This window comes from Plasmodium malariae, assembly GCF_900090045.1.
Source record: "Plasmodium malariae genome assembly, chromosome: 11".
Lineage (NCBI taxonomy): Eukaryota > Apicomplexa > Aconoidasida > Haemosporida > Plasmodiidae > Plasmodium > Plasmodium malariae.
In genome coordinates this window covers 1,756,472-1,770,000 of record NC_041785.1, presented here as the reverse complement: position 1 = coordinate 1,770,000, position 13,529 = coordinate 1,756,472, and the positions used below count along the sequence as shown (strand labels likewise).

At 27.3% G+C, this 13,529-nt stretch overlaps 3 protein-coding genes across 3 annotated transcripts; 2 read left to right on the top strand and 1 right to left on the bottom strand.

Annotated features, from left to right (window-relative positions):
• Positions 1 to 3,394: 3,394 nt before the first annotated feature.
• On the top strand, positions 3,395 to 6,903 carry PmUG01_11045600 (conserved Plasmodium protein, unknown function; the record flags this gene model as incomplete). The annotated part of the gene is given in 2 exon segments (XM_029006119.1): positions 3,395 to 4,714; positions 4,729 to 6,903. 2 exon segments carry the CDS (start codon positions 3,395 to 3,397, stop codon positions 6,901 to 6,903), a joined length of 3,495 nt encoding a protein of 1,164 aa, XP_028862641.1.
• Positions 6,904 to 8,546: 1,643 nt separating this feature from the next.
• Positions 8,547 to 10,595, top strand: PmUG01_11045500 (conserved Plasmodium protein, unknown function; the record flags this gene model as incomplete). The annotated part of the gene is made up of 1 exon (XM_029006118.1): positions 8,547 to 10,595. The coding sequence occupies one exon, from the start codon at positions 8,547 to 8,549 to the stop codon at positions 10,593 to 10,595; it is 2,049 nt and encodes a 682-aa protein (XP_028862640.1).
• Positions 10,596 to 11,232: 637 nt separating this feature from the next.
• Positions 11,233 to 12,068, bottom strand: PmUG01_11045400 (conserved Plasmodium protein, unknown function; the record flags this gene model as incomplete). Its single annotated transcript, XM_029006117.1, has 2 exons — positions 11,233 to 11,852; positions 12,065 to 12,068. The coding sequence occupies 2 exons, from the start codon at positions 12,066 to 12,068 to the stop codon at positions 11,233 to 11,235; spliced, it is 624 nt and encodes a 207-aa protein (XP_028862639.1).
• Positions 12,069 to 13,529: the final 1,461 nt, after the last annotated feature.

Sequence of the window (13,529 nt, the reverse complement as noted above, 5' to 3'; positions counted from 1 at the left end):
ACAAAACAGATAAACTTATTCTTAAAAAATAATTAATAAATAAATAAAAAATAAATAAATAAATAAATAAATAAATAAGTATATATATATATATATATATATATGTATAGAATAACGAAATATTCTTTTTCAAATTAGGTTATTGTTAAGTTCATTACTCGTTTATTAAATTGTTAGATTAGATAACTTCTTAAAATAACATTACATGTTCATAAATAAGGTCATTTTCTTTTCTTCTATTTGTATCTTGCGCAGTACAATTACTGTTGTATTCGTAGGTGGAAAGGTGCTATAAACACATGAATGGGCATATATGTATGCACATATATGTGTACGTATATATGCATGTGCGTATATAATGCATTTTGATAGGATAATTATTATTTTTTTTTTTTATATATAGTCCGAAAATTTGAGAATTCCTACATATACACTTTTGAAGGGAATGACTAACAGAAAAAGGCAATTTATTTTTTGTTTTAACTTAATTATTTAATGAGTGATTATTCTTTTACTATAAAAAGTCAGCTTTGTTCAATTCCTTTAAATAATGTTACATATACACACATATACACATATACACATATACACACATATACCCACATATACATATATATATATATATATATATTTATGTTTCTACACGCGTATTATGTGTATATGCGCAAATGTTCGTAGTTGGAACTAGTACAACCTGTGTAGTAGTAAAAAAATACGATTCACTCTTTACTTATTTTCCAACTTCATTTTTTTATTTTAAAAAATATGATAGGATATTGGGTCATATTTTTTTTAACATCATAAACAGTAGAATGGTAGTGCAGAATGAACGCAGCGAAATTTTTAACCTATTATTATGTGTGCATTTTAAATTTACATTTATTTTTAACTTTCAAATTTTTTATGCATGCGATTGATATGAGCCTATAAAGGAATAGAAATAAATAATCAATTGCAAAAAGTAGCAAGAAAGAAAGAAAAAAAGAAAGGAAAATAAAAAAAAATAATAAATAAAGATAAAAAGAGATATTTACTTCCATTCATGAAAATAATTCATGCCATAATTTTGCAATACTAAAGTAAAAAATTCAAATGGCATGCAAATAAACAGTTAAGCATTTATACGAGTGAACATTTGTACGAATTTGTTTTTCTCGTCTTTAAACTGTACTCGTAAACATTACTCTAAATTATTCTGTTTTACGGAGTGTACGTAATCGTATAATGGACGCACGTGCATGTGTTACATGAGCGAACTCATATAGTTGCATGTATGCATGCATATATAAATCAATATATATATAAACATACATACGTGAGTGAGTACGTACCTATATATTTACATATTTACATCCATCCATACGTACATGCAAATATATGAATATACGAATATACAAATATACAAATATACAAATTTTCAATGAAAAGGAAAATACAGGTACGCTTTTAAAAGAAGTTGTACACACAATATAAAAAAATTGAATTTGCACTTGTGTATCCGGAGGACAAGTATTATTGACGATTTAATTCTGAACAGTCTACCTTAATTTTTTTATATCATGGTTTATAAATGGCGGAATAGAGAGAAACAAAAAAAGCGGAAAAAGAAATAACGTAAAAGGAATAGTGTAAAACGAAATAACATAAAAGGAATATCGCAAAACGAAATAACGTAAAAGGAATATCGCAAAACGAAATAACGTAAAAGGAATATCACAAAACGAAATAATGTAAAAGGAATATCGCAAAACGAAATAGCGATAAAACGATAAATCAACAAAGCGGCGAAGCGGCAAAATCGACGGCTATTCCGACACTTTCTCAAGATATACACAAACTTCCTTATCAATTAATTTCTTGAAAACATAAAATTTTATTTGTTTGCACGCAAGTGAATTTTCCCACTGTTTGCAACTCATACACAATAAATGTAAAACGTGGAAAATAATAATATCCCTCTCCTTGTATTTAAAAGATAACTTTATGTGTAGTTGCATAATGCATTATGAAGTATATGACGCATAAAAAATGTGTAACTATGTAAATATGTAAAATGTGTAACTATGTAAATATGTAAAATGTGTAACTACGTAAATATGTAAATATGTAAAATGTGTAACTACGTAAATATGTAAATATGTAAAATGTGTAACTACGTAAATATGTAAATATGTAAAATGTGTAACTACGTAAATATGTAAAATGTGTAAATATGTAAATATGTAAATGTGCAAATAAGTAAATTCGTAAAATATGTAAAATGTATTTAAAAACTCTAGTTTTATACCGTATTAAAAAAAAAAAAAAAAAAAATTATGTACAACATACACGACTAATTAGAATTATTCTAAATTTTTTATTTCCCCGTAAACACACAACAGACAAAATTTTGTGCACTACAGCGATGGATATTATTTTTTGTTTAGTAAAAAGCAACATTAACGTGTAAAAAAGCGTAGAAAAATCGAAATAGCACTTATAGCAATGTCCAAGTGTGTGAAAATGTGCATATAATATCACTCACATATATGTATATATGTGGACGTGCTTAAATTTACGTTACTTTCATTTTTATTTTCATTTTAGTTTTCATTATTATTTTCATATTTATTATTATTTCCCTTTTATTTATTTTTTTTTATTTTAATTATTATTTTAATTATTATTTTCATTTCCATTATTATTTTCCCTTTTTTTTTTTTTATTTTATTTTCCTGAGTGGTAGATTGATGTGCATATGTATACTATGATAATTCAATGAAGTTGCTACTTAGTAACTCTTATCCTTTGCATACTTCGTTCGACTGATTTTATTTTTATTCTGTCTATTTGTTCTATTGGTGCTAGTATTTTTTTCTGTAACGTTAAATCAGTGATATGTGTTTTTACAGAATTTTCCAAAAGAGGAAACACTTGCTTTATATTACATAAATAAAATAATCGTTTTTCCACTTTTGAATTTTACTCATTTATTTTAAAATTGAAATTAAAAACAAAATAAAAAATTAAATAAAAAATTAAATAAAATAAAATAAATATACAAACATATGAACAAACAAGTGAACAAACAAGTGAACAAACAAGTGAACAAATAAATAATCCGCCAATAGTGTAATAATAAAATGTGTGCAAGTTGCAAATAGGTGGTAGACAATGGTTTCAAAAATTTTCCATGAGTGATAATTATATGCATATGCACATGCACATGCACATGCACATGCACATATACATATACAAATATATGTATATAACTATGTTCATATTTCCATACGAGCATGTACATTTATGCATATTTTTTTTTTTTTTTTTTTTTTTAATTTTTTTTGGGAGCAACTTAACTATTGCTCATTAGCTCACATAAAGTGATATATTAAATAAAATTTGTTTAAACAAAATGAACTCTAAACCGGATAGAAGTCTAACTGAGGAACAGTCCCTTGAATATTATAGGGATATAGATGACTCAGTAAATGGTAACATAAATTTAGAGGATAATAATTCGGACTACTTCAAATTTCAGGGTAAGAAATATGATGAACAAGCTGCAGAAAAAGGCAGCATGGACAGCCTGAACAGCCTGAACAGTAAGAACAACCTGAACAGTAAGAACAGCCTGAACAGCAAGAACAACATGAACAACAAGAACAACATGAACAACAAGAACAACCTGAACGTTCAGGTAAATTTTGAAGAAAGTTTAATAAACGAATTTTATTTGAATAACTCTAAAACGAATTCGTCTGACCATTATAAACACGAAATGAACAAGGAAATGGAAAAAAAAAGTAATTTTAATAATTTGGATGAAGATTTGAAAAATAAACAAAATATATTAAAAAGTATTGAAGATAATGAAGAAGGAAAGGAAATGAAAATGAGTAAAGAGAGTGTGTATAGCAGTGTGATCAATGTAGATGATCCTATTAATAAGGTATATGAAAATACGAACCAGGGTACACAAGATATTATAAATGTCATTCAAAGAAATGATATTTCTAGTGAAAACGCATTTGTGAATAATGCAAATAAAAAGTTCAATTATGAGGATAGAATCCACATGTACAGCGAATGCGATGGAGGTGAGCGCAGTAACGATGATGATGGTAGACACGGCAATGGAAATGGTAATAGGCACAAAGGTGAGAATGAAGATAGGCACGAAGGTGAGAATGAAGATAGGCACGAAGGTGAGAATGAAGATAGGCACGAAGGTGAGAATGAAGATAGGCACTATGATAGCGATAAAGGTAAACACGACGATAGTGACAGAGTCATGCAGAGTAACAATGCATGTGATAATAATAACAACAGCACACGAATCAATTACAACCAGCCCGTTCTGATTATACATAATTACGATAGAACAGAGAATAAGGATAAGGATAAGGATATGGATATAGATAAGGATATGGATATAGATAAAGATATGGATATAGATAAGGATTTGCATATATATAAGGATTTGCATATAGATAAGGATATGGATATAGATAAGGATTTGCATATAGATAAGGATTTGCATATAGATAAGGATTTGCATATAGATAAGGATATGGATATAGATAAGGATTTGCATATAGATAAGGATATGGATATAGATAAGGATTTGCATATATATAAGGATTTGCATATAGATAAGGATTTGCATATAGATAAGGATTTGCATATAGATAAGGATATGGATATAGATAAGGATTTGCATATAATAAGGATTTGCATATAGATAAGGATATGGATATAGATAAGGATTTGCATATATATAAGGATTTGCATATAGATAAGGATATGGATATAGATAAGGATTTGCATATAGATAAGGATTTGCATATAGATAAGGATTTGCATATAGATAAGGATTTGCATATAGATAAGGATTTGCATATAGATAAGGATTTGCATATATATAAAGACATGGATATGGATATGGAAAAACGGCGAAAAAGTGGAGCAAACGAAAATACAAAAAACAGTGTAGAGTTTCACAAAATTAAGAACAAAGAATTAGCAAAAGGAAAGAAAAGTAAAGGGAAAAACAAAAATAAATATAAAAACAAATTTTTCCTTTTATTTAAAAAAAAAGTTTCTCCTAATACAATTTTGCAGGACAGAGAAAATATAAACAATGAGAATGCGTCTGATAATGCGGAACTTAAGGGAAAAAGTAAAAATGACGATGTGCAAGGCAGTGACGATGACTATATTTGCAGTAAAGGCAGATATAATTCATGTACTAATGAAAATATCAATATACGCCACATTGACAGTAATAATACATATACTAATGAAATTAACACTCTTAGAAGCAAATACAAGAACAACGTTTGCCCCGACGACAATAACAATGCTTTCATCCATGACATAAATAACATCTGGATCGATAATAATAACAGCGCTTGCACCAATAATAATAAGAATGCTATTTGCACCGATTACAATAACGATATTCGCAGCAGTGAGAACAACGATGGTTACTGCAGTAATAATAAGGCCGCCTCATCCGCACTGCATACAAAGACGATAAATGGTAACGTCAGTGCGATTTCGGCAGCGGCAGATGAAGGGGAAGGAAAAAAGGAACTAATGTTAAATGTGGATCATACTAATGGTAAGAGAAATTTTTTTGGTAACAACACATTTTTTTATAACAATTCATCTTTTGTAAGTATACAGCAGAGTGTGAAGGATATACAAAATCCCATGGATATACAAAATGATGAAAATTCGAAAAAAGAAAAAGAGGAATATAAAAATATTAGTAGTCCTATTAGAGAAGGTAGTTATATTCAATCCCATAGAATAGAAGACAATATCATTTTAGAATTACAGAATGAGCATATGAGTGAAAAAAATTTTGAAAAAAGAAATAAGTCGCATGAAGAGAAAAAAGAAATAGTAGATTCGATAAGTAAAAAAATATACAGTTTTGAGAAGATTAAATCTTTTGTTTCAAATAACACTTTTTTAAAAGATAAGAAAAGCTTACTTATAGAAAAGAAGTCTCAGCTAAGCAAGGAAGTAAATTTTTTTTGTTCTAATTATAACGTCTTATTGTGTTTCATTTTATATATATTATGTTTTGGATTAATATTTTCTTCATTATTTTATGATTCTTGGAAAATACATGATTTAGAATTAAAATCAGTCAGTATGCTAAAGAATGTACAAGTACATATAGGTGCAACGACTATACGAAGAATACAAAAACTTTCAGACAAAAATGGGGATGTAACTCTTTCTATTGATAAAGAACAGCAAATGGATTCATTAATAAATAATAATTTATGTAAAGCTATAAGTATAAATGAACTGGAAAACTTTTTACTTGACTTAGCTTATAAAAATATGCTAAAAACAGTACATGAACCGAATGATATAACAAAAAAAATAATAACTGATGATTATTTAATGAAAGCATTAAAAAATCCTGGAGATGTTGGACTACTCAGTGACGAAAAACTTGTATTAACACGTAAATATATTTTCGGTCCTACAATCTATAATTTAGAATGTAAATTTTTAGAAAAATTAAAAAAGGCAGGCTCTTTTCATAAAATTCTTTTATTTGTAATATTGATATTTCTATTAATATCCATCTGCTTATTATTACATATTATTCTACATTATAAGACTGTGCAGAATATACAAAGATTTAAATACATTTCTTTTGTTCTGGTAAATTTGGCATTAATAACTCTAATTTCATCTGTTTTTTCCATAAACCGTGTATATAATATTCCCCTATGTGTTCAGAGTGATGGAAGCTCAGATATATGTATTGATGGGAAGTCCATTCATTTAATTCGTTCATCTATCATCTTAATAATTTTTTCTAATTTATTCTTTTGCAAATTTATAAATATCGTGCACGGTAAGAGCAGTACGATGGAAGAGTCAATCGTCTAATCTGTTTCCGTTAACGCATTTAAGCCACATTATCGCAGCCTCATTTTGCTTCTAAACCTTGTGACCTCACTTTGCTTCCAACCATTATTAATTCTTTTTAAAACTCCTCCACTTTTCTCAATTTCTTCTTATTAATTTTTTTTTTTTTTTTTTTTTTTTTTATTTAAAAAAATTCCCTCTAACTAGATTGTTTTCTTGTCGAACTTTTTTTTCACTGATTTAATGCATTAATTTGTGTGCATTTATCTGTTTAATTTTTTGCAAATGTGCAGTGATACCATTGGTTCTATATAAAGATATATTTTTTATTACTACCTTTATTAAGGTGTTTCATTTTTGCTTTAGTTTTTTGTAGAGTTTTTGCCTCTATAGCTTTTGTTTGTTTGTTTGTTTGTTTGTTTGTTTGTTCGTTTTTTTTTTTTTTTTTTTTTTTTTACACCCATATTTCTTTTTGCATGTACCGTATACACAAGTGAATATGCTGTCCTAATTTTATCCGGAGGCGCTTTTTCACATTATAACAATATATACATATATATATTTAAATATATATGTGTACGCTTGGACTTCACCCCCCAGAGCGATACTCATTGAGCTTAAAAATTGTAAATAAAAGAATAAAGGGCCAAAACTTTATGAATGTGTGCATGTAAAAACTAAATTACACTAAATAATTGAAGAACACTTTTTTTGTTCACATACTGAATATAATTTTGTACTTTATGTTGTTATAACTTCCCCCTTTCTTGCTGCATATTGGTAGTAGTACCACCTTCTACATTGTAAGTGAATGTAGTACTACTATATACGTAATATGCGATTTCGTTGTTTAATTAAGGCCTCTTAAAAATGTTGTAGCTAGTTCTCTTAAAAATAACAAATGTGGAAGGAGGCACGGGATTTATATAAAATGGTCATATCTTTATAAATCTATATGTTGCATTTAGGAAATAACTATATGCTTGCATATAACCCAGACTTACAAGTGGATACACATATATTTTTATTAATTTTTGTAAAGGAGTGAATAATCATATAAGAGTACAAAATGAACTTGTTCTTATTTTTACATTTTTTTATTTTTTTTTTTTCCAGCGAGCAAGAACGGGAACTCATTAAAAATAAAAAATTTCATATTTACATGGTTAGCAATTTTACCGGAATATTTTTCAAAAAAGTAGTTACCTCTTAAGAATAGAAACACATCTTTATATCCTATACGATTGTGGTAACTTTCAAAAAAAAAATTCGCTCTTTTTATTATTATGTTTTATTATTTTTTTTAAAACGTCGCTTTTATCGTTTCTTCGTTTTTACCTTACTTGGTCAGAAAAAAGTAAAAAAAATGCAGCGAAATTAAGTGAACTGCACAAAATGAACTGCACAAAATGAACTGCCCAAATGAACTACTCAAATGAACTGCTTAAATGAACTGCTCAAATGAACTGCGCAAATGTACTCGAATGAACTGCTCAAATGAACTGCGCAAATGAACTACTCGAATGAATTGCTCAAATAAACTGCACATATAAACTGCTAAAATGAAATGAACAAAATAAGTCGGTAAACTGTGGCAAAACAGAATAAAGGAAAAATACAGGACAATAATCAAATAAAGCAGTAAAAAATCAGAGCGGGAGAAAATGAGGATAATATGCACACCGAATATATATGCAAGTGCTACTTTGAAGAGTAGAATTTTCCCCAGATCGTTTGGAATACAAGTTAAGAAATGCGAGGGATATATCCTGCAATTTGACAAATACAGCTGTTATTTTACAGTGAGGCGTAGTTTCATAAGAATTGATAAAAAGTTTTATAACACGAATAATTCGGAAAAAAATTTAAATGAACTTTTAAACAATGTTCAGAAAATTCTGAACGACAATAATTTTTTTGTGTATATTAAAAATAAAGAAAGATATGATGAAAAAGATATATCTTTTAAAAAAGCAAAAAAGGAAGAAGTAGATATGTTTAAATTGTTAAACTTATTAAATAAAATATTAGTTTTAATAAATGAAAAGGATAATTTCAAAATAACGATATGGAAAAGTCCCATATTTCTTGACTTCTTATCACTTATTAAGTTAAAAATGTCTTTTTTTAATTTTCATGAAATGTTTTTATTTGCATTATGCTTTTCGAAAATACAGTTTATACCACAAATGTTGTTGGAAGAAATGATATTAACTATTAAAGAAGAAAGATACTTACATAATTTTTTCAAAGATGATATGAATAAATTTTTTCAATTTTTATTAATTTTATCAAATATGAAAAATATAAAAAATGCATCCGTAAATTTAAACTTTATCACCTTTATAAATAATTACATTCAAGTAATATTAAATAACATTAAAAAGGAAGAAGCTAAAAATGAGGGGGAATTAGGACACTATCAAAATAATAATAATAATGTTCTTGGACAGAATGAAGGAGCATATAGTAGGGAAAAGAAGTGTATAAGTCTGGATTGTTATATGCTGCTGTGCACATCCTTGTGTAATTTGAACGTACGAAATGTAGTGCTATTACACGAAGTAAGCAATGAAATTGTAGGTATATTGGATGGTAAAAATTTTGATAACATTTTAGATAAAAAATTCGAAGTTGATATAGCAAAGAAACTAGTGAATATATATCTATCGTATGCCACATTAGGTTGTACTAACTATTATTTTTATGATCAGTTAAACGCGTACTTGTATAATGTAATTGAATTGCTGCCAATGTCTAGCTCATTGACTCTACTATTATCCATCGCTACGTTAAAAGAACAAGCAGATTTTAATTTTCCATTGTGCATTTTGTCCATATTAGAAAAAAAATTTTTAAATAAATTTTATTCTCTTGATGGTAAAGATTTATTGTTATTAATTTATTTATATACCTACTTAAAATTGTATATTTCCAATTATCATTCGTACGTGTGTATGTTTGATTACCTATTTAATATTGAACATTTTAGTGCAACAAATGAAGAGGACAAAGTAAAACTGTTCCAAATTTATGTTTCACTAACTCATGATTATGAGAGAACTCAAGGGGTAGGCATGTTAGCGCATGGAAATTTAGACTGTCAGATGAGGGAAACGGATCAGATGAGAAAGACAAATCAAACGAAGGATGAGAAAACAAATTTGTCAACTGAACAAAATGATAACGATGACAATATGAACAAGCAATGCGACAGAGATGCATTATACAGTGTATATAAAATAAACAAAATAGTTGTTGAAAAATTAGAACAAAAAGGAATCTTGCAGAAAATTCAAGAAAATATGGAACTAGGTAGTGAGCAAGACGCAACGGATCTAAAAGAAGAAATACAAGATCAAATAGACAAATTACAAGTCTTACTAAACACCGATTTTAACGATACAATATTTAAAGTAAAAAATATAAGGAAAAATAAAACTGTGCATAATTATTACTTAAGTCATATTTATTTAGACATAGAAAAGGAAAGGGATAGTATTAAAAAAGATTCTCAAAAAGTTATTATTAATTTTTATATAAATAAGCTAGGTAATGATGTAAACAACCAAATAGATATTTACACAAATATGAAAAGACAACACATAAAATGTTTAAACATCAAATATATTTTGGTTGACTTACAACAGTGGAAAAATTTTACGCATGAAGAGAAAAAAAAATTCTTGATTTATGAGATTATGGGTGTCTGATTATCCCACCGCTTGGTCCTGTTCGCTTCTTTGCACTTAACGTACTTTGATATATGTGCCAATAAATAACTATGATATTTATGTGTATTAAATGTGGTATTTTTATGATACTTTTTTCCATTTCACTACTTTTTTGTATAGCTAAAAATTAAGTGGCAAACATGAGTTGATCGCTGTCTTTTTTTTTTTTTTTTTTTTTTTTTTGCATAATGAGGTAAAAATGCTAAACAGATAGACGTGTAGTAGGCCATTTTTTTTTTTTGTACATGTTCATATATTTTAGTTTGTAATTTTAATTTACAACAACTTAATCAATAGTGTTCTTTTATTGGAGTTTTCAAAAAATTAAAAATAAAGGGAAACACAAAATTTTATTGGAAGTATATGCATAGGATAAATTTATAAAAAAAATACGTTTAAAATGTTGGGCATTTTTAAAATGGAGAAAAATTGAAAAAAAAGAAAAAAAGAAAAAAAGAAAGGAATACAAAATAAGGGGGAAGTAAATGTACACGTATGTGCATGTATGTCCGCGCCTGTGCTTGTGCGCGCGAAGGTTAATGTCAAACGAAGCAGCTGTGCTACTATATATAATAAATACAGAATGAAACAAAAAGAGCGTTTGTTCGAAGTTTATCTAATATTCTTCAAAATATTCGTCAGCACCTTCATTCTCGTATTCATCTTCATCATATGATAAATCGCCATATATCATATCTACTTCATCTTTATAATTTTTCATGGAATTTTTTACTTCATTTGGCTTTTTTTTATTTATTTGTGCATATCTTTTTTTCTTTTCTCTTTGTTCAATAATTTCTTGTATTTTCCTATTTACACATTGTAACTCTTTATCCTCTAATTTTCCATCACATGCTTGAAGAATAATTGATAGAAATCTTTCTATAGCTACACTTTTAGCTTTACATTTTTGTATCCTAGATGCTAATATTTCACCTAGTGCTTCACAATCTTTTATTGAATTCAATGGTGTGCTTTCTAATGTTATTATTTTTTCTTGTATTTTTGATTTAACTGGAGTTTCATTTTCTTCATTATTAGTTCTGTTTTTTATTTTAATATTACTATTATTATCACTTATATCTAAAAAATCAGCAATATCATCTAAGTTGTTTTGTAATATTTCTTTTTTAATTGCATCGTCTTTTGATGTATATTCCGTGTTGAACACTTCCCTTTTTTCGTCATCATCATTTAACCACTCGGTCCAGTCGTCAACTTCGTTTTGTTCCTTATCTGGAAAAAAAAGGAAATTAATAGCAGCGTGAATTAAGCGAACATATACAGGTAAGCCTGTGGGTCCACATACATGTGTACATATATATATATATATATATATAAGTTTATATGTTAGAGCATGTGTTCATGTTATAACAAATTACAAATGCGCAGTGAAATCTCCCTAGTACGGGAAAAGAACGCATGGGCTCAAAAAATTATAAACTTACCCATGATAACAGTGAAAGGTAAACAAATCAAAAGAACTTAACTTTATCTACAACGAAAGAACTACGAAGCAAAACATCTGAAATCCAAATTCCTGGAACTATGAGATTATAAAATCTATCTTAGAGTTACATTAAAAAGGAAATATATATATATATATATATTATACATTTATATATATATATATATACTACGAATAATATTTGAGATAAAATACTTAAACGTAGTATCACGAAAAAGTTAAAAAAAAAAAAAAAAAAAAATATTTTGCGATCTCCCTCGCATGCATATATATTTATACTTAAATGTTGAAACATATATATTCTGTGGATAAATCAATTGAATTTTTTTTTTTTTTTTTTATTGAACGAATAAGATAAAAAACAAAAATTCTTTTATGAGGCTTAATAAATTATTTGACTTAGCCGTTTTTTTTTGTTCTTTTTTATATTGTATTAACATATCATTTGACTTGCCCTTTTTTTTTTTTTTTTTTTTTTTTTTTGTATTGTATTGTATTATTTTATTTTAAATTTATTAGCAATGTGTTTTCCCTGTGATCCTTTTCCTCATTAGCATTTTGATCAGGCAGAAATACGCATAGTTTTGTGTTATTACGATGGTATCATTACCACTGTATTATTATATGGTTTGCTTTACCCCTTTGATCTAAATATTATATATTTTTTATAACATTTAGTACAATTTTTAATTGTTGTAAAAATGAACACCACATAAAAAATAAAGGAAAAAAATTATTTCTTATGTGGTTAAAATCTTTTGGTACATTGTACATATAATGAATGGGACAGGTGGGAATGTATAGTATGCATTAAGATAAAACAGGCAAATAGGCCCTTTTATATCCTTTTTTTTTTTTTATTTTATACATTGTTTAAACATATTTCATTAAGAGAATTTCGCTTATTTATGCCTCAGCTGACCATATGTAAAAAACATATTTAATGCTAGAAAAGTTGTTACAGGCATATTGCCATATTGTTATATGCACATATGTACATACATATATAATCACACATATATATATATATATATATATATATATATATACTCCCATAGGCGATTTTATATAACTGTACATATTTTTTGACTGTTCTATGCAACATTAAGCCCTTATTAATCCTTATATATTTAGAAATGCTAAACCCAATGGTATATAGGCAATGATCAAAGTATTATGTTATACGTGATAGTGGCATACTTATATGTTCTATAAAGTGGGGGAGGTAGTAGGACATATATGTATTAAATGAAAAGAGGGATAGTTATGAGATTTCCTTTTTCTTTTCTTTTTTTTCCTAAATAAACTGCTTAACTCCCATACCACACACCTCCTATACTGTCATATGTTCATTTGACAGTAGTACGTAGAAACAAAAAATTGAACGAATTTGTTAAAACATTTATGTATCCTTTTATTTATATGTATATTAGTACGCTCGACCT